The sequence below is a fragment of the Lepidochelys olivacea genome (assembly GCF_965140295.1).
Source record: "Lepidochelys olivacea isolate rLepOli2 genome assembly, chromosome: 5".
Taxonomy (NCBI): Eukaryota; Metazoa; Chordata; order Testudines; family Cheloniidae; genus Lepidochelys; species Lepidochelys olivacea.
Window position 1 is genome coordinate 11,816,918 of NC_140415.1, and position 21,773 is coordinate 11,838,690.

Genomic DNA, 21,773 nt, shown 5'->3' on the forward strand with positions numbered 1-21,773 from the left:
GAGGGCAGTGGCCTGGGAATCAGGAGAGCTGCGTTCTGTTCCCAGCTCTCTTGCTGACTTGCTGTTTGATCTTGGGCAAATCAATTCAGCTCTTGACTTGTCTAGTGTGTAAGCCGCTTGGGGCAGGGACGATCTTCCACTGTGTTTGCACTGTGCCTCGCTGTGATCTCAGTCTGGCCCTCTAGGTGCACCTGTAATACAAATCAGAGGACCATGCAACCCATTGACTTCCCTGGGGAGATGTGGGTCAAATTCTGCTCTTAGATGCACAGGTGTAAATCTAACGAAAGTTCATTTACACCAGTTTCAACAGCAGCGTTGGCCCAGAGAGTGTAAGTCAGTGAAGTATTTGCCCTTTTGTGACAGGCACTTGGGGATGGGAGAGATGGTGTTTGATTGCTTTCTAGGGGTGGTGAGACACATCACTCTGAGTTGGGTGGTGAGTGTGTGGCAGAAGGGAAGGATGCACTTGCAAATAATCACTAGGTTTCAATTGTGTGCATGAAAAAAATATTTGTGTCATTTTAAGTGCATCCCATTTAGACACAATCAGTCTTCAACATGCACGTGAAATGGGGAGCTCCGGCATGCCTGCTGCCATGCAGGCTCAGAACCCCACCTTGGGTATGGGCATCAGGGGCTGTCCTTGGATGGCATTTACCCTGCCATTCACTGCTCAACACTTGCCTGTGGTTCCTGCTGTTGCAGCAGCAGCACTGGGGGCAGTGTGTCTTTTATGGGCTTTGTGATTTATGGTGGAGTCCGTTGTTTGATCATTCAGTTGGCCCTCCCTTCACTGCTCCTCTGATAGGTACTTACATAGAAAGGTACTTATCTGATTGAATTACGGAGTCTCAAACCTAGTTATGGAATCAAATATGATTCCATAATCTACCATTTAATGTCTCTATGTTGAAGAGACAGATACGCGTGTGTGTAATACACATACGAACAAGCCTGCATAATTATGGAGGCACATTTCCCAATTATGGGCCTTCATTTCTGTTTATCTCTTTATCTGTGTGTGTGTGTGTACACAGGTATCTGCAGAATCACATAGTTGCAAGATACATCTAGACAGTGGGTTACCTAGTCCATCCCCAGCCTTTCTGACATTTGACTGTTGAACGTCCCTTTATGGGACGTCCTGATTCATACTTGCCTTGCACTTTATTGAGCACCAATAAAATGATGACAGGCTTGGAGCAGAGTTAGATTTTAGATTGTAGCAGTCCAGTGAAAACGAGTGAAGGTTACATTTATTGTTTGTTGACCAGACGGTTGGCACTAGTAAACCAACAGAACTCCGCTGGCTTCCCTGAAGCTATGCCTTATTTATATCTCCTGAGGATCTGACCCTTCATCTGTGTTTGTTTAGACAGACAAAATATTGAAAAGTGCCTCCACAGGCATGTAGGAACTGTTGTTCTATTTTAAAACAACCCGCCAACCAGACTGACGGTCAAACTTTGAAGAGTTGTATCAAAAGTACATCACCAAGACATCGACAGTCCCTTATTTATTGATTCTGTGGGTTGGTTTAGCTTGAAAGGGACATCTTCCTCCCCATTGTTCCTGTGATGGAGGTGATAGGCCCAACACAGGTGAAGGGCAGAAGGATGTTTATTGTAGAACCTGTCGCAGAGATGGGAAAGAGTGGTCATGGTGCCTTTTCCAGTGCCCTGCAATGCCGGGGAGTTCCCTTTAGAGTATTGTGGCCAGAGGAGATAACTCAAGGCACGTCTACATGGGAATAAAAGCCCTCTGGCACAGCCACAGCTGGCACAGCTCTGTTGACTTGGGCTGCTGGGCTAAAAATTGCTGTGTAAATGTTTAGGCTCGGACTGGAGACTGAGCTCTGGGACCCTCCACCCTCACAGGGTCCCAGAGCCTGGACTCCAGCTCATGCCTAATTGTCTACACAGCAAATTTTCAGCCCCAGAGCCTGAGCCCCAGTCCTCGGACTCAGGCCAGCCAGAGGCTTTTATCACTGTGTAGACGTACCCTTAGTGGTCTGAACATTATGCATGAAATTCCTCGACATTTTGAAACTAGTGGACTTAGGAGAGGCTTCTTTGTTTTCCCAAAGTAGATAAACTGAGTGTCATGCTGCTTCCGGTATGTCAGGCCTTGCCTATGCTAGAAAGGGTTTGCTGGTATAGCTATACTGGCAAACTGACCCTGAGTGGATGCAATTTATAGAAGAATTCCTTTGGCAGCATAGCCTATCCCAGTTCCATATATGAGATAAGCTATACTTGTGGCAAGGACTGTTTTGTCAGTATCCCTGAATCTACAGGATGGTTTTTGCTGTATTGGGGTGTGATTTTTTTTTTTTTCACTCCAACTGCTATAACTATGCCAGCAAAACTTTTAAGCGTAGACCAGGCCTCAGGTTTTTTTTATGAGACTTTAAAACCCAAGCTCCTGCTGCCCCGTGTGGACACTGAAGATTAAGTGACACTTTTCAAGTGTCTTTGGCCAAAACTTTCCCCTGGGTGTACTGTATGTGGTCTGGTGGCCTCCACCCCAGAGGTAGCTGCATTTCAGTGGTGGTATATAATTGGTGAAGGAGCTTGGGATCATTTGGAATGAAAGGTGATACATGAACGTCAAATACTGTCATATATTCCCCAGTGCTTTGTGCAATTTTAAATGGATGAAGTGGAGAAGCTTCCTGGGTTTTTGTTGTTTTATCAGTGGTTAGGGATTTCGCTGTTAAATTGCAAGTGTATCTCACATGGGGAAAGAGTGATCCAGTGGCGATGGCACTGGAGTGGGAGTCTGATTTGGGCTTTAGTTGGACTCCACCGCTGACCTCGGGCAAGACACGTCCCCTGTCTGTGCCTCAGTTTCCCCATATGTAAATAGGGTTAATTGTATTTACTTTCTTTGTAAGGCACTTTGAGCTCTATGAATGAAAAGAGAGAAGCTTTAGTAGCTGCAGTAGAGACTTCAATTTGTGTATTGTAGTGTTTAGGCTTAGAGGAGTATCCCTTTAAATAGTTTGTGAGCCATCTAGAGGTGCTCACTGTGTTTTAGAAGCTGCAAGAAATCAGCCAGAGTAGCAGTTTGTATGGTGCATGTTTGTGTATCTTTAGTAAAAACAAGTATTTGGGATGTGGCTGTTCCTGTCTGGTTTCTTTATATAGTTATTGTTGTGTAAAGAGCAAAGAGAGCACAGAGTTGGCACTTCCTTACACGTAGAATCCCAAATTCGGTAGCACTTCTTCCCCACAAACACCTAGTGCGTGGATGCTGTTTCAGTCATTAGCAAATGTTCTGTTTAGTCAGTTTACCGTTCTGACTTTTCCACACTGGAGAGTTTGTGTAGCTGCTTGAAGCAACAGAAGGAAACAAACTCATATCCTATTGTTGGAGAGGTCTAGGATGATCCAGAGCAAGCTCTTGAGCTCACAACTCTTAGGGTCAAATCCTGCTCTTAGCTATGTGCATATGAATCCCATTGAAATGGATGTGTGAACATCCATAAGCAGAATTTAGCACATAGCCTTTATCAGCTAAAGCGTGGAAAAACTCCCTAATTAAGGACTAATGCTAAATTCTCTGAAACTCATCTCATTCACCTGTGAATTATCCTTCCTCAAATTCAAGCCTTCCTAGTGGTTACACTTTCTGCTGGGAATTTATTTCAGAGAATGTGATGCACCTGTAGTAGGTTATTGATCATCACCTATCACTGTGAATCTCAAAAGATTTGGGTAAACATTTAAAAGACTGAACTAGCCCAGCCCTTGGGACCTGTAAAATAGGTAAATAAGCTTTCCCACTAGAATTCCAGCTCTCCACACAGCCAGTCGGGCCAGAAGAACCTTTCTTGCTTTGTTTTGGCACTTTCACTTGCAGCCCCAGATGAAACATGGAACAGCAGACAATGCAAAACGATAGAGACGGACCCAAGCCACAATATCTGAATCAGGGACCAAACTTTCCCAATATCTGGATCCAGGATTTGGTTTAGAGTTTGACTTTATAACTATGAAGAAAACAGAAGTTGTCTAAAGCTTTTCTTACTAATCACTAATTTGATTTTCTTCAGCTCCAAAGATGCCCAGAACCTTGTATCTTTGTGAGTGAGGCTTTAGGGATACACTAACAAAAGGGTATTGTCACATTGGTAGAAATAACATTGCTCCTACTGAGTGACTTGCTCCTGTGGTATCTCCCATTAACATGTCTAGTGTTGTCTTCATGCCTAGTGCTTCAAAGTTGGAAATAGTTCAAAGTTCAGCACTGGCATGGCTGAAGCTGGGGAAAGAAATAGAGGTGGGGAACTACCCAGGAGACTGCTTTTTCAGGAGGTTGAACTGAGGTTTCTTAACTAGTCAAAGCATGTGTAGTCTGCCCAAACAAGAAAGACAAGTATCATGTCCCATTACCCAAGTCATTTAACTATGAACCCTGAAGCAGAATAATGAGCTACCTTAAACAATGACCCATTTAATTCCTGTACAGAGATATAGTGCATCATTGTTTGTTTATTGCTGCAGGTTTGTTGATATCATGGTTTGCCGATTCTCACACAAGATGACGCCAAGATTCTTAGGCCCTAATCTAACCCAATTTACACCCATCTGATGTGAATGCAGCATGGATGACTTTATTCAGCTACTCCTGATTTACGTTGATGTAACTTAGATCAGAGTCAGGCACGTAGATGGGATCCAGATCCAAAGTTTGGAGTAGGAGCCTAGGTTTTGGTCAGCTCCTAGCCGCATAGAGAGAAATTCCAACCTCTATATGAACTTCCCAGAGTTAGGGTTCAGGGTTTTGTTCTGATGTTTTGAAATGATGATCAAATCTAGTTCACTTTTTGTTGATGGGTTGGATGCTGTAGCTGCTTCTCTGCAAACAGAAGCAGCTTCCATTGCTGCCCAATTGAAGTGGCACATCCTGGTACCCTGCTTGTTTGAATAGACATTCTCTGCAAGAAACTGCTTGCTCTTTCTACCAGCAGGGGAAGGGGTTAATGTCCTGTGGATGGACGTCCGGTACAGAGCGCCCATTGCACATGCATGCATACCAAAGCAGTAACTTGTAGGAATGCCGCACAGCAGAACCTTACCACCTGATGTTTATTTCAGTACTCTGTGTGCCTACAGTGTGTTCCTCTGTAAGGAAATTAACAATGCAAAATGTCAGATAAATAAGGAGCTTTATTTGATTGGTATGGGTGGAAGTGGAAGGTATCCCTGACGCTGATGCCGTCATCTGTTTGGGCACAAAGCATGGCAGGGGGCCAGGTCCGTTAACTGCGTGGAGCAGTTACATGTGTAGCCTTTCCCCGAGGTAGAGCTCAAACCTCCTTTCTGGTGCTTGCTACCTGCAGGGGCTGCTCCCTTCTCTTCGCGGGGGTTGAGTCCTGGGTGCAATTGTTTTTGTGACGCCTGGTGCCTCCACCCAAGGTGATTCCTCACTGTGCTCAAGTCACAATATTGCTACCACTGCTGGTGAGGAGTATAAAACACACTGGAAACAGTAAAGTACCTCAACACAAACCCAGCAAAGAAATGACACCCCCACCCAAAATAACAACATAACAAAGAGGGACTTTATTGGGAGCAGGAAGATGGGATTGGGGGAAGGAAACGTTTAGAGTTAACTAATAATACTAATTATCAACACATTTCCCACCTCCCAACACTCCCAGCTCTTCCCAACCCCCAGCTGCCTCCCTGGCCACTTCCCTGGCGGATGGTACCCAGAGGCTGAGTCTGGAGGTGAGTGCTGGAGTGCTGCGAATGTTGGCTGGCTTAAACAAAAAGAAAAGGGGTCCTCTAACAGTGTCTTTGCCTGGGTGGGACAGGGTCCTCTCCTGGCTCCCTGGTCTTCAGTCCTGTGGGGATCTCACCTGGCTCTTGGTAGCCAGTGCCGGCTTGGATCTCTGTCAGTCTGGACTGTGGTCTCTGCAGAGTTGTCGCTGCCTGGTGCGTGCAACTTTCCTGCTGTAGTTCAAAGACCCCTTTATGGCACTGGGGAGGGGGAGTTAACCAGTGGCTCCCTGTGCTGTTCTGCTTCTCTCTCAGCTCCCAGACCGAACTCTGAAACTAAACCTAGTGTCTGTGTCTCTGAGTCAGGCTGCGTCCTTTCACTGAGGGCTGAGCAGCCCTGGCTCATCATTGCCCCAGCAAACAGCTTGTCCATAGTCTCTCTCCCCCTCCCCCAATGCAGAAGCCTATTGGCCTCAGCAGGAGTTTCTAATTCCTCTCTCCCTGCCCTTGTCTCCAAGCATGTTGGGAAATGGTGTCAGAGTGCTCCGGTAGCCATTATTGTCATGGTCCAAAGGGTAGGACCCCCCTAGAGGCTCAGTCCAGCATTCTAGGAGAGGGCAAACTCCAAGAGTGGGTTACACCTGCATAATCAAAACAGTCAGGCAGGTGTGATATGTCCCCTCTTTAAACTAATAATTATATTAGCTAGCATTAAGCGAAACCTTCCCATGTTCAAAGCAGTGTACAGGCATTAACTAATTAATCCTCCAAAAACCCCTTTGAGTGAGGGGTTGTTATCCCCTTTGCATAGGTGGGATACCTTTCAATTTAGTGCTTATGGGAGAGCAGGGCTCAATTGCTCTGGACACTGATGGTCCTATCTTTATCCACAGAAGAGCTGTAAGTTGAGCACAAATGTTTGCATATGCTCTGCCGATGTGCCTCTATCATGAGCCAGATAAACCACTTCTAGAGCCAGCTGATAGCTCAGTCTCCGAGAGGTGCACGGTTCTTAGTTCCTCTGCCAAAAAGGAAGCCAGCTCGTGTTATTGATGGTGCTTTCATGTGGATATCGGTCTACTAAGAACTGTACTCAGGTCACCACATCATAGAATCATAGAATCATAGAGTATCAGGGTTGGAAGGGACCCCCGAAGGTCATCCAGTCCAACCCCCCGCTCGAAGCAGGACCAATTCCCAGTTAAATCATCCCAGCCAGGGCTTTGTCAAGCCTGACCTTAAAAACTTCTAAGGAAGGAGATTCCACCACCTCCCTAGGTAACGCATTCCAGTGTTTCACCACCCTCCTAGTGAAAAAGTTTTTCCTAATATCCAACCTAAACCTCCCCCACTGCAACTTGAGACCATTACTCCTTGTTCTGTCATCTGCTACCATTGAGAACAGTCTAGAGCCATCCTCTTTGGAACCCCCTTTCAGGTAGTTGAAAGCAGCTATCAAATCCCCCCTCATTCTTCTCTTCTGCAGGCTAAACAATCCCAGCTCCCTCAGCCTCTCCATCATTTAGCTGTAGGACGGTAAGGACTTTTCACCACTACCCTCACAGGCCAAGGCTAGATCAGTGACCTCTGGCTGTACTCCAGTGGAAATCTGAGCAAATAGTGTATGTGCAGGATCGTTTCCCCTGAACTTTAAAAAGTGGAAAGTAGCGAGCCGTTCAAACTGCAGACCCCACAAGAAAGCTTACCTGATTTCTAGTGCCAAGCTGAGTTCTAGAATGAGGAGTGTTACAGTGAAACATGCAAGGGGACATGTTGTACTGATGACTGGCCAAACTGCTGTTTCCCAGGGTTGCCTTTACAGTTTGTTGCTACATGGGGTGGGTTGGGAAATCCTTATTTGCTTTAAGATTTTGTATGTAGCTGGTTCCCTAGAAGATTGTTCACTGGATGCTTGGTGTTTGTCTTGGTCTTTATGTAACTCTGCATGAAACATGCCCATTGTTTTGCTTTATCTCTGTTGAAATTCTATAGCTTCTCCTGTCCATCCGGTCAAGATGTTCAAAAGGGATTAGATAAGGGGTTGCTTCCATTTTTGGGGTTTGCAACTAGAGGCACCTTAAAGGGGGGCTGATTTTCAAAGGGTGGGGGCTTTCTGAAAATCAGCCCTCTCCGGTTGGGCATTCAAAGATGGAGGTATGTGAAATGAGTCACTTTTGAAAATGCTGGCCTCCAGGTTTCCTCTGGAGCCCTACGCAGTGGTGAAACTTAACCTTCGATGCATTTCCAGCTTGAGCTGGTGCAAATGAATCCCAAATCCAAGCAGCTTCAGTCGTGTGTAGATGTACGTATGTTTTTCTGTGCGTGTGTTTCGTTATCCAGTCCATCTCGTTGGGGTACAGATTGTCATTGTTTGTTGGTTGGCTGTCCCCTAGTATTTTAGGCCCAAGTTCTGGCTGGTTCTGAGTGCTGGCAAATCCTACGTGCTTCACTGAAGGTGTTCAGGACCTTACAGCAGGTGCGCAGTGCTGTGCTGGATTGGACCCATCTTGGGGGAGCCCCGTAGTGCTCTGTTTCAGTCGGTCCTATGGTTGCACTTTGTCACATGCATGAGTGCTGACTTCCTTTTTCTTCTCTCTTCTTTCAACAGTTGCGGCTTTGATCACTTCTGAGCTCCTTCCAGTGTCCGGACTATTGGGACTTTAAATTTTACAGACAGTTACCATTCAGTTCCTGGGGTTCTCCCCTCTCCCCCCTTTTCTCCTCATCACCTTCCCCTTCCCCCTTTCCCTCTTATAAAACTCCAGTGCATTGTGAGATTGCCATGGAGGCAAGGGAGACCCTAGGCAGCTCCCGGCAAAGGGGAGGCGAGGCGGATTTCCTGCCGGCCACGGTTGCCTCTGTGAAGCCTCCACCTTCTTCTAGCTGCACGGGGGAGACCATGTTGCCTGCTTCAGGCTCCGGGAAAGGGATTCCAGTGAGCGGAGAACGACTGGAGCCAGAAGAAGAGGACGAATTGGGTTCTGGGAGAGACGTGGATTCCACTTCCAATGCAGACAGCGAGAAATGGGTGGCAGGAGATGGCCTGGAGGAGCAGGAGTTTTCAATCAAGGAGGCTAACTTTACAGAGGGGAGCCTGAAGCTGAAAATCCAGACCACTAAGAGAGCCAAGAAGCCCCCTAAAAACCTGGAGAACTATATCTGCCCACCTGAGATCAAAATCACCATCAAGCAGTCTGGGGAGCAGAAACTCTCCCGAGGTGGGAAAAATAGCAAAGCAGCTAAAGAGGAGGACAGAGGGCACTCCAAAAAGAAGGTAAGGATACCAGTGCTTTCAAGTGGCCTCTTATTTATTTTTCCTCTTTATTAGCTGTTCACAGCTGATGAACTGTACTGTTTCCCTCCTCTCCCCGGCCCCCTTTGCCTGTTTTTACACAAGACTGTGCTGCATGGACCGAGTGAGATAATCTGATCAGACATTCTGAACAATGAGGACCACATTCTGCCTACGGGTGCATGCATGCAACTTCCACTAGGCTATGCCCCCAGCCCTCTTGGGAAGGGGTTGGGAGCCAGCTGCATGCCTCTGAGGGCAGGATTTGGCCCTGGGTATTGGACTCTGCTTTTGCAGAAATAATAAGAACCAGCCCTGTTACCAAAACAGATTTGGAACACAATGGGTTCTCCTGTTCCTTCTCGCTGTATGGGGGGACCATCTGCCTTGCTCGGAACTCCTGGGAGTGGGACTAACCTGGGGCAACCTGAACCTCTGTGCTGTGGCGGGTTGCCAGAGTTCACCAGTTGTGCTTCTGAAGGTCATGGAGAGGCTAGACTAATCAGCTGAGAACAAAAGGTATCCCATGTGTGTGCACAAGAAATAACCTTCACCCAATTTGCCAAGCTCTGCTTGGTTAACACGGAGCTGATATAAACGAGGGACAGTCCAGCATTCCCACGTACAATATGAAGATCATCTTGAATTGTCCTTTATGATAGCCAGTGCAGAGGAGGTCAAAAGTTCTCTGACCTTCAAAGGCCTTTTCTGTTTTGTATGCAGTTGAGAATTAAGTTTATTAAGTAAATGACTGATAAACGATGTCCCCCGTTTCTAACTGCTATGTTAGAACTGCTCAATCCCTTTGTTTTGTAAGCTTTAAATTGCATCGTCGAACACAGGTATGCGTGCAGAGAATAAATGCGCTCGTGCCTATATACGGGGCTACTGGCTCCATTGCTCTCGATTACAGCATTGCGCTGGTGACACTAAAGTTATCGTTGAGAAGGCAGCTCCACTATTAGCTCCATTTTCTTCCAGGTGCTTCTCATAGTCTCGAAATGCTCCTTGGGCTGAGATTTCTTATTCTTTACATTGGGTGAAACTGCGTGATCGTGTGTCGGTTTAGCCAAAGTGAATCTTAAGGAGTGTGAACTCATGAGGACTGAAGGCAAGGAGAATTTTTCTCTGAATCAATGTGAATAACATACTGCATGTGGGTGAATACGTTACTTTTAACTCAGTGAAGGGATTTCTTTGGGCCGTTTATCCACTATGGTGCAGATTTCCAGATATCTGGATATCCACTAACGTAAAGTAATGCTTAGGCCTAGATACTAATACCCTTGCTCACACTGAGTAACAACCTACGCCACAAGCAGTCCTGTTGATTTCAATGGAAGTGCTTGTCGTGTGAAATAGAATCCAACATTAACAAGGTACCACAATCTGGCTGTTAATGACTGTGTCCAAACAAACTCATATGATTGTGGAACCATACTGATAAGAACACACACTGACTATAGTTATGTACGTGGATCAAGGAGAACTTCCAGGACTGTTATTGGAAATCAGGGTCAAATGAAAGGAGCTAGCATCACAGTGTGTTTAGTTGCCTGCATGGCCATCCAACTAAAGTGGCTGTTGGTTATTTTTAAAGTCAACAAACAGTAGTTGTGGAAGTGACATGCAAAATGCTTACAGCACTGCAACATTAAGGAGGAGATTTGACTCATGCAAAGGTCAGGAGATTCAAAGATACGGCTCTCAGCAGCTTTGTGCTGGTGTGTGGGCAGAGCATGTGACTTTTAAGTCCGTGACACCAAGCATTTCTGTAGCACATAGAAGCTTCCATCAGGGATGAGGGCCCCCTTGTATTAGGCACTGCGCACCCATATTACAAAATGACTGTAAGCTCTTTGGGGCCGGGGTAATCTAAATATATGGCAAGAGACAACAGGTGGATACAATCCACAGACGGGGAGCACCAGATAAGGGTGAGGTGATTACAATTAGCATAATAAACGGGGCTTACAGTGCACCGGCTGCCTAACTGTTGTCCAGCTGGAGTTTCCACAAAGAAGAAGCGTGGAGAGGGATTTAAAGGAGGACAATGCGGTAGCTTTGATGATTTTCACAGCCAAATGTCCCTGCCCCAGAAGAGCTAGCAGTCTACAGGGCTTGATCTTGAAACCCTGAGGCCGATAGGATTACTCAAGTGAGTAAGTGCTGCTTACCGTCCAGTTTGCAGAATCAGGCCCTAAATGAAGGCAAGTTATAACAGGAGATGATGACAGACCTTGCCGGGGACAGGTAAGGAGAAGGGAGGTCAAAGGGTGCAGTGGTAAAATCATGTAGTTGCTGAACGGCTGATGTGCGCATCATGAGGGTTTTTTTGTGAAGATCCAGTTAATTTGAGGTTAGGAGGAAGCTGCAAGTTGAAACTTGACTTGAACCGGAGCTGAGGCTTTCTTGCCCTTTTGTGAGATTTTTCCATGTAGAGGAGTATGCATCTCATATAGGGAGTTTTTGCATTGGCTTACAGAAGTACTGCCAGCTTTCTTTATGTATGAGAAAGAGACTGTACTATTTAAACCAGCCAGGGATCTGTGGTCCTTTAGTGGTATTTATTCCTACACAGTTATACTGGCTTCATCTCTTGTTGCTTTAGCAAAAGCAAACTCAAGAGATCACCAACTGAGGAGAACAGTAGCAATCAGGAACAACACAGTGAAGTCTGTGGGCCAAATTTTCTGCAGGCATAACTCCATTGGACTCAGTGGAGACTTTGGCCCACTTTATTTTTTTCCCTTGGGATTGAGAGCAGTGACACTGTTCCAGTGACCACCCAGGTCCGTATGCAGGGCTACACACTGCTTTGAACTCCCAGTGAGGCATGTTCGTGGATCAAGGGCTGTACATAGCTAGGCTTGGTGGAATTCAATTTTTATAACTTTGACGGATGATGTCAATGTTTATTTTTCAGCATTTTTTTCCATTTTGATCTACTGAAATGTTCACAGTTGTGGGGAATTATTTAATGCCGACATTACAACACATTCTAAACCGTTTAACCCAGCACTCTAGTAGGTTCTCAGACAGCATTTGTCTTACTTTGTCTATCTGTGCATTTCAATTATTATCGATGGAAATATTTTTTTTTTGTTGGTTTGTACGTGTATGGTGTAATTGGCGTGTATCTATGTCTACCGATAAAAATCAAACCCTTCTAAGGCTACCCATTGCCCTTAATGTGAACAACAGCTGTGTAAATGGCTGTTTTACACCTAGAGGACGAGTGCTCAAATTTATTTTTCCCCCCAAGGAGGAGCTAACTCTATTAGGACTTGAAAAATCATTTAGGTTTGTTGCATAATAATTTAAACCACAGCTACAGTTAGTCCCCAGTGCTTACAAATACCTCTTCAGCATGCTCGCAGGAGTTTCAATAGACATAGCACAGAGGGCAAGTAATGAAAACATGGAAGCAATTTAAGTAACAGCGTGTGGGTACACAAAGGAGTGGTGATGCCAGTAATGCAAAAGGGCTGCGAACTGGGGCAATAGTGTCTATTCAGTGGCCACTTAGGGAGGGAGTTATGCCTATTTCTTAGTCGTATAGTGTTCTTCTGTTTATAAGGCAGTATGGGCTAATGCATCAGTTCTCAGACTGTGGTCCGTGGACAACTGGTGGTGCTTGTTGGAATGGAGTCTGTGGAGAGCTGTCTGTTCACTGGGGGAGGGAGGGGAGTGCTCCAGTCTTTGTTTCCAGCAGCTACATTAAATTAAAAGAAGCTAGACATATACGAACTACTTTCCTCTTGTTGCTTTTCCATGTGAACAATCACGGCAGTTGCCCCGGGGATGTTATGTGATCATGAATGAGAGTGGAGGGAATCCAGGAGACGATTTTATTGGGTGTGGTCCGCATTATGAAAAAGAATTTGCAAATCCTTGGCCTAATGGTTTGAGACTTAGGCTGTAATCCAGGAATTTCTGGCTTTCGGTCCTAGCTCTGCCAAGTTTTTTGCCTTAGTTTCCCTCTCTGGAAAAGGAGGCTGATGGTAGTTGCTTGCCCATTTTGCCGGGCTCCTGTAAAGATGGATTCCATTTTGGTTAGTATTTGTACAGCAATTTGTAAAATTGCTCTGTAAATGCTCAGTAGTATTTCAGCTGTTCTCCGCGCTGGGTTGGAGTGGGCTGAGCCATCGGTGTTTACAACACCCACTGTTCTGTATCTGCAGAGGGCTTCCTAACTGTCACAGGTGGCTGAGAACGATCTCCCTTTAAAAGGACTAGCCACCCGGTGACTGTCACAGACCCTTTGAGGGGGAGATGGGTCTCAGCCCACTTGTGACTCTAGGGTATAGTCTGATTAAGAAAACACAACATAAGCCACAACTCCCCTACCTTGCAAGCGCCGAATTTGCTGCACATGCTGTTACTTCCATACCTGCAGCAGGGCCATCACAAGTCTGCATCTTTTACTGAATACTAGTGCATTTCCCTTTGGAAGCGGGCAAACAAACTGTCAGCTTTGTTGGGCACTAGAAGCCTGGTACCACATGCTAAGAAGCAATCCATCAACATTCCAGGCCTGTCTCCTAGGGTTGAACAAGCCCCAGATGAGAAGTAGTTCTGTGTTTTCCCTTCGTTTGCTGCCCTCTGTATTTTCCTATTGCTGTAAACACTGGATTTTGTTGTTGTTGTGTTACTTACTGTGGCAAACTTTCATTCGAGTTTCCCTCATATGCATAATTCACTGCCTCAGGGCATGAAAACTCCTTTTTGTTTACGCTTAGGAAGGGTGACTAAATTTATCAGTGAGATCTAAGCAGTGGAAGTAAAATTTTCTTGTGTGCATTCATAGGAAGCTCTCTTCCTGGATTCTCTCATATATACATCTTGATTTTAACTCCAGAGCAGCTGTCTTTATCAAAAAGAAAAGGAGGACTGTAACCAAGGTCTCTAAGGTGCCACAAGTCCTCCTTTTCTTTTTGCGGATACAGACTAACACGGCTGCTACTCTGAAACCTGCCTGTATCAAGAAGTTCCTATCAAGCACCCCGTTCTCCTGAATTTCCATTCTTGCTTTTCTTTCACTTTGTATACCCCCCATGCTGGCACTTTCTCCTTGAATTCCTACGTGCTCCTGTCTCTCTCCCTGAGGATTCCCTTGTTCATATCCTTTTCCCTTTGGAGCAGCATGCACATCATGCATATTTCCCCTTTCCTTCTTGGCTCGGGGCTTGCACATTTCCCTTTCCCTGCAGGTTCTCATGTGCCTCCATAGTATCTCTCTCCTGTCAAATTACCCCTGTGCTGTATTCCTTTCCCTTCTGATTTGCATGCAGGAACCTCAAATTGCTCACGGTGCATATTTGTTTCTCTTTGAAAAAGGCATAACATTTCGGGATCCCCTTGTATGTATGATCATCTCCCTTTGGGATTTGGACTTCAATGTAGTTGGCATAAGCCCTTTTCTTCCAAGAAGGTTATGATTTTTTTTTTAAAGGTGCAATTATATAAGGGACTTCTCCTTCTCCCCCTCCCTCCCTGTTGTTTTCTCCCTTCTTTTTAATTTATTTTTTTGGATAGATGGCCACTTCCAGTTCCATACCTTTAAAGAGCAAATGATTGGAGGAGGAGTGGGGGTGAGTGCATGAAAAGAATATTGATCCAAACTCCAAAATTAAGGGCAAATTTAAAGGGGCAGAGTCAAATAATTTGAACTCAAAGGCCTAATTCTCCACTGCCTCGTATTGTCATTTACACCAGTTCAAAGTGGGTCTGAAATGCTATAGGCACAGAATGGTAAGGCTAGATTTTCAGCTGCCCCCACCGGATGCTGGGCACAGCTAAGGAATCATGGCATGAAGGAGACTCTTATGGGCCCTTGATCTTGAGGATGGTTCTGTGCTGGCTTGGTCTGCAGAGAAGATCAGAGCAGCCTCGAGGCTGCTCTAAACTGTACTGCCTACACCAGATGTCATTTTGGCAGTGGGGGAGAACTAGGGTATAGAAAGGGTGGTGGCATAGGACCTACCCTTTATACCAGGGGATGGGAGAGATGTGTTGCAGCATATGTGTGCCAGCAGAGCAACTAACATGAGGGGAATCTTCCACTGGCTGGATAAAATGACTTCTGGGCAGCTTTGCACTTGGAGACCAGCACAACACTGCCCGAAGTGGCCTGCGTGGGCCTAAATATGCAAGGACCTGGAGAATCAAGCCTCCAATATTTCTGAAATGTTTTTGTAAATTTAAATTATTATTTTTTCTGTCCTCCACAGTGTTGGAAACACCAATTAGAATGCCTGGGGTTGGCGCATGAAAAAAAACAGAAAGTGAAATTATCTATAAACAAAATGAAAGCGACCAGTCCTCTTTCACTATATGGAGCTGAGCTTCCCCCCCACCCCCTTTTCCTTCTCACATTTTCACGGTCTCAAACCCAGCCCCCCATCCTCCAATTTATACATGTTCACTCAAACTCCTTGAGACAAACCTCCAGTGTCTCTCTCTCTCATGTCCACACCTGGCCCCCCACCCCTTTGCATGGACACCTTCAAATGCACAGATTTACATAGCTCATATTTACATGTACCTCTCACTTACATTGACACACACATTCAGACTCACTTCCAGCCCCTCCTACACTCACACTTGCCCTCCTGTTCAGTCTCACACCCAGTCTCACTCAGGCCTGGTCTACACCTCAAACGTAGATTGACTCTAGCTGTGTCGCTCAGGGATGTGAAAAATCACCCCCCTCCTCCCGAGAGATGTAGTTAAGCTGACCTAAGGCCTGGTAGAGACACTGCTAGGTTGATGGAGGAATTCTTCTGCCTCTCAAAGGGGTGGGTTCACTAAAGCGACGGAAAACCCCCTTCCACCACTGTAGTGCTTGTAATGTAGCCTCTCACGCACATTAGTGCACACACAGCCTCTTTTCCCTCACACTCAGAGACTTGTGCACATTCAATGGTGTAGTCAAGGAAACTGCTTGGGCTCTCTTGGTGCACAGAACATGCCCTGTGCAATATAACGGTCCTGGGGTTTCACCAAGAAGCCATAGAGAGCGGTTGCTCCCGCAGACTTTTGTTTACTTCCCTCATATAAATGCCTATTTAGGAGTTGTCTTCTCAGCTTTACCTTCATCTAAGGAAAATACCCCCCAAAAACAATCAAAGCTCTGTAGTTATTTAAAAATATCTGTTTCCACTTTTCCACTTTGGATGCTTAAAAGGAGTCAGTTTGATAAGCGACCCTCAAATACAGGCTGAATTTACTGTGTTTTCCCTTCCTTGCCAGACTGTGGAGTCTGACTCTGTCATCTCAGTATCGGAAACGTTATCTCTAGCTACTATTGACATTTAAATCCTCTGCTATGTTCAGTTAATATGAGGCATCCAGGGTGAGTGGGAATCTGACAGGGCCCACCTACAAACAAAAAGCATTATTATTTGTATTAGGGCAATGACGAAAAGGTATGTCGACACAGCGTTTTGGAGGCCACTGCAGACTCGGGCCAGTAGGACTCACTTTAGCTCACTAAAGAGAGCTGTGTGGACAGCGCTTTGAAGGTGTGTCTCAGTCTCTGAAGCCCACCTCTTCCCTAAGCATCAGAGCCCCAGCTCCAGCCTGAGCTGTAATGTCTCCACAGCTATTTTCAGCATGGTCGTGCAAGCCCTGCTAACCCAACTCTTTTGAGCCAGGCAGGGAGGCTCACAGCCACAGGCTGTGTAGATGTAGCCTAAAGGCCCCAACTAATATTGGGGCCCGTTGTGCTAGGCCCTGTGCAATCACAGAGTAAGAAACAGCTCCTACTGTACCCTGCCAAGCTTACTGCCTAACTAGAAAAAAAGGCAGGAGAAAGGAAATAGTGTTACCCTCATTGTACAGAAGCAGAAATTGAGGCACAGATCAATTTCAGTGACTTGACCAAGGTCACGCAAGAAACCTGTGACAGACCCAAGGGTTGAACCTAGCCCTCCTTCACCCCAGCTCAATTCCTTAACCACAAGATCATCCATCTTTGAGAGCAGGGCCTACTAGCTTTATGTGTTTGCCACAGATTGGTAGGTAAGAGATAAGGCCTGCGCAATGGAGAGGAAGAACAAGCTAGGTCAGGGATCTCAAACTCAAATTACCAGGAGGGCCACATGAGGACTAGTACATTGGCCAGAAGGCATCACTGACACCCGCCCACCCCGTTGCCCCTGGCCCTGCCCCAACTTAACCCCTTCCATGAGGCCCAGCCTCCTCCCACCCCTTCCCTGCCCCCATTCCAACCCCTTCCCCAAAGTCCCCACCCCCAACTCCGCCCCCTCCCTGCCCCATTCCAACCCCTTCCCCAAATCCCCGCCCCTGCCCCGCCTCTTCTCCGCTTCCTCCCCTGAGCGTGCGGCTCACTGCTCCTCCACCCTCCCTCCTGGAAAGCCCTAAGCCCCTTCAAACAGCTGTTTGGCAGCGGGAAGTGCCTGAAGGTAGGCAGAGGAGCGGGGACGTGGCGCACTGGGGGTGGGGGTGGGGCAGCGAGTGAGGGGAGCTTGGCGGCCATGGGAAATAACTCAGGGTGGGGGTGGGGAGGGGCCACGGGGAGCTTGGCAGGCCACAGCAAATAGCTCGGGCCACATGTCTGAGACCCCTTAGCTAGGTAAAGCAGCTTTTTGTCTTTCCTCTCAACTCCTTTGCTCTTGTGGGTGTCCTAGTCAGGCATTCAGTGCTTGTTTTATAGTTTTAATTCTTCTGCACACCCCCCCCCCCCCCGTGGTATTTAAAGAAAAAAGATTTTAAAATACTTCTCGGTTGAGATCTTGTCTTGTGAGCTTTAGCCTGGAGCAAGTTTTTATGGCTGGGTGTTACAAGACCTCTGAAAACAGATGTTTATTCTGGAAGCACAGACAGGCCTGCAACTCCAGCTGTGCTTCTGGGCCCCTCCACATCCAGGGTCTTTTGTCCTTTATGAACGCAGCCTGTGGCCATTGTGAGCGATATAGCGATATAGATAATTTCCTGACATAATGACAAATGCAGGTCATATGTGAAAGTTACAGGTAAGAAATGTGATGGGGGCGGGGAGGAAAGGCATAATAAAATCCATACCCAACATTTTAGAAGTGATGACTGATTTGGGGTGCTTCCATTTTGGGGGTACCAAATTTGAGCCCCCCCCACCGTTAAAGAGGTCTTATTTTTATGAGGTGGGCCCACAACGTTTCTGAAAGCCAGTCCCCTTTAAAGACGCTGCACGGTGGCCACCCCCAAATCGCTAGTTTCTTCTGGAAATCTTGGCTGTGCATGCCTATCTGTTGCTTAAAAACAGGCTGTAGCTCAAAGAGGATTCATGGGGTTGATTCAGAAATGGTGGCTGAGGTGGCTGCATGCTACCGGTCGGACTAGGTGATCGGAATGGTCCCGTCCGGCCTTAAATCTTTGAGTCTATTATTAATAGCAAACGAGCAATACGCACTCTCATCCTCTTCTCAGGCTCTTCTGCCATCGTGGGAAGTTCCTTGAGATGTTTAAGGGCTTTATTCTCCTGCTGCCTTAGCTTTATATCATTGCAGTGCCACCGATTTCAGCTGAGGGGGGACATTAAATCTTCAAATACGTAAAAGGTTGTTGTAAAGAGGATGGTGCTCAACTGTTCACCATGTACATGTTGATAAACTGGAGAGGGTTCAGAGAAGAGCCACAGGAATGATTAAAGGATTAGAAAATATGCCTTATGGTGATAGACTCAAAGAGCTCAATCTGTTTAGTTTAACAAAGAGAAGGTTAAGGGGTAACTTGATTACAATCTATAAGTATCTACATAGACAACAGATATTTAATAACGGGCTCTTCAGTCTAGCAGACAAACATATTAACATGATCCAAAGGCTGGAAGTTGAAGCTAGACAAAATTTAGATTGGAAATAAGGTGTAAATTGTTAATGTAACTAATCATTGGAACAACTGACCAAAGCTCGTGGTGGATTCTCCATCACAAACAATTTTTAAACCAAAATTGGCTGTTTTTTAAAAGATCTGCTCTAGGAATTAATTCAGGGAAGTTCTATGGCCTGTGTTATACAGGAGGTCAGACTAGATGATCACAATGGTCCCTTCTGGCCTTGGAATCTATAAATGCCCACCAAGGGTAGGAGAAGAAGAAGTAATTGGCTTCGTTTGCAACAGAGTATATTTAGATTAAATATTAGAGAGTTTTCCTAACTGTAAGGATAGTTAAGCACTGGAACAGGTTACCTTGGGAGGTTGTGGAAATCCTGTCCTGTAAGGATTAGGCAAACACTTGTCAAGTATGGCCTAAATATATTTAATCCTGCCTCAGCATTGGGTGTGGGGTGGACTAGATGATTCTGTGAGTCACTCCTGAGCCACACAGGTGAAAAGATGAGTATCGTCCTTTTGGGAGTTGGCATGTAATATTCACTCGCCCAGTGATATCTGATTGAATGTGGTCCTAGGGTGGCAATGTCAAAGGAAGTGGCCTATCTGCTCTTGTTGACAACTCTGTTTTCTCTCTGGAGGTTCAGGTCTGAGCAGTGGAGCATGGAATATGACACCACAGATCAGACCATTGGTCCACATCATGTTGGTTTCCACCTCTCACCATCAGCCGGTACCTGAAGCTTCAGGAAAAGACAACACTACTGTAATGCAGTTAGCTAGTTGTCCAGGCCAGTATACGGAGGGAAATTGCTTCTTTGCTCCTTCAAGGTAGAATCTACCTTGATAGGCAGCTTATTAAATGGCTTTTCTCTCGGTAAATTTGATTTCACTGTATATGACAAAAAAGTCCTTTTGTGCTGGGCGAGCATGACAGTTTCTCAGAGGGGTTTGTATTGTCGGACGCACCTTATCTCCTGGTACATTCTTTGTTGGAAGCTGCCCAATAGGGCTAAGCAAAACAGGGTCATGATGTTCCCTTGGGGAAAAGCTGTGAGTGACCTCTGATCATCTCTTAGCCTTGCATCCAGAAATTCTCCTGCCTCCACCTGGAAGGACTTTCCCTGTGGTGGATCTCTTGACCCAAACAGGTCGCAGAGCATAGATCATCAGGGGCTTTTCCCAGATGGGACCATTATTGTAAGGCTACAACAAACACCAGCCAAAGAAGGGAGACATTTTACTTCTTAGAACCACAGTCAAAGAAGTTAGATGAAAATAACTGATGAGTTCACCTGGTCCCTCTCCTGCCATTGCAGGAGATCTGTATAGGGAAGAATCTATAAAGTTGAATACAGTTTTAAAAACTCTCTTAACAGATTTCACAGTAGCAGTTATGTTAGTCTGTATTCGCAAAAGAAAAGGAGTACTTGTGGCACCTTAGAGACTAACAAAAATAAATTTGTTAGTCTCTAAGGTGCCACAAGTACTCCTTTTCGTCTCTCATCAGAGCATCTGTCACTCTCCTTGGGAGAGTATTCTATGTAATAGATTTAATCATTAGAAAGAACCTCCCCCCACATCACTCCCCCTCTTCCTCCCCTCCCTCGGTTATTCAGCCTCATTTTTCTTCCTATCTTAATTTCATCCAACTATTCATAATTATATTCCCTTGTGCCTGGCTTGATTTTTAAAAAAGGGGTTCCAATCTGTTGATCTGGAGAACAATGAGAATTGGTGACAGCATGATGTGAGGGACCTGAGTTCAGGTGATCGGCTCCTGGGGCTGGCAAAAGCGACTATTACCTCTCTGGGAGTGATGAATCCCAACGTGCACCCACTGAAATCAAGGGGTGTTTTGCCATTGACTTCAGTGGCAGGGGCCTCAGTATGTTCTACACCTGTCCTGTGGGAGGGGAGCACCTCATATTACTGCTCTGTGTTTCTTCCCTTGTAGATTCACGGAATGTTATTAATGTGCTCTGGATGGATCCATTTCTCTTCCTTACTGGACTTGACGGGGATCAGTGTTCACTGACTCCAGTAATTATTGTCACACGGGAGGCATAGATGGCTGCAGCATGAAGTCTTATAACATAGAGATCAATGGGAATTTTGCCATTGACTTCAATTGGAGGAGCATCAATCTCTCAGAAAGGATGTAAAAAGAGTGGGGGTGGGGAAGCTCAAAGGCTTAGACTGAGGGGTTTGGGCGCTGGAGTGTGAATCCTAACAACTCACCCTTTATGCATCCGATGAAGTGAGCTGTAGCTCACGAAAGCTCATGCTCAAATAAATTGGTTAGTCTCTAAGGTGCCACAAGTCCTCCTTTTCTTTTAACTCACCCTTAGTGGTTCTAAAGCTCTGCACTACCTGGGTTTCTCTACAGCAATTCACTTGCTAATGTGTATTTGCAGCCAACATAAAAGCTCTTGATTCGTCTTGTTTCAGTTTACAAAATGACTCATCCAGAATCAAAAGAAAAAGACACATCTTTTTGTGTCAGCGAAAACCCGATGGAAGTGGGGCGGATGCTGATTAATGTCCAAATTGTGGCGGTGCAAAAAAAAAAAAAGAAAAAAAATCATTCCTTGCGATGCTGTCGATTCAGCTGGAGAATTTCTTTACTTCTCCCTGCTAAAACTTTACATTATGGTACAGGATTGTTGTGAGCTGCTAAACAGATGAGAGGGAAAAGCTACCTAGTTCTCTCTTCTTTCTCCTGTTCTGTTTTAATAAAGCCCAAGATGTTATCATGGTAAACAGCAGCTGCACATGTACCAGGCAACACAGTGCATCTTGTCCACATGGTTTCATAACTCTTTGTGAAATCCCTGGGTCAGAGGCCATTCCACTGTGCCCATCTTCGTTACATATCACTGATCTGTATCCTGGCAGGGTGTTGTTTTTTC

At 45.8% G+C, this 21,773-nt stretch overlaps 1 protein-coding gene across 1 annotated transcript in view; it reads left to right on the forward strand.

Moving 5' to 3' along the window:
- Window positions 1-21,773, forward strand: part of SETBP1 (SET binding protein 1) — a 321,007-nt gene that overhangs the window by 9,384 nt on the left and 289,850 nt on the right. The window contains exon 2 of the mRNA XM_084628994.1: window positions 8,341-9,006. Coding sequence (XP_084485120.1) covers window positions 8,515-9,006 — 492 coding nt within the window. The 5' untranslated portion in view covers window positions 8,341-8,514. The remainder of the gene's footprint in view (window positions 1-8,340; window positions 9,007-21,773) is intronic.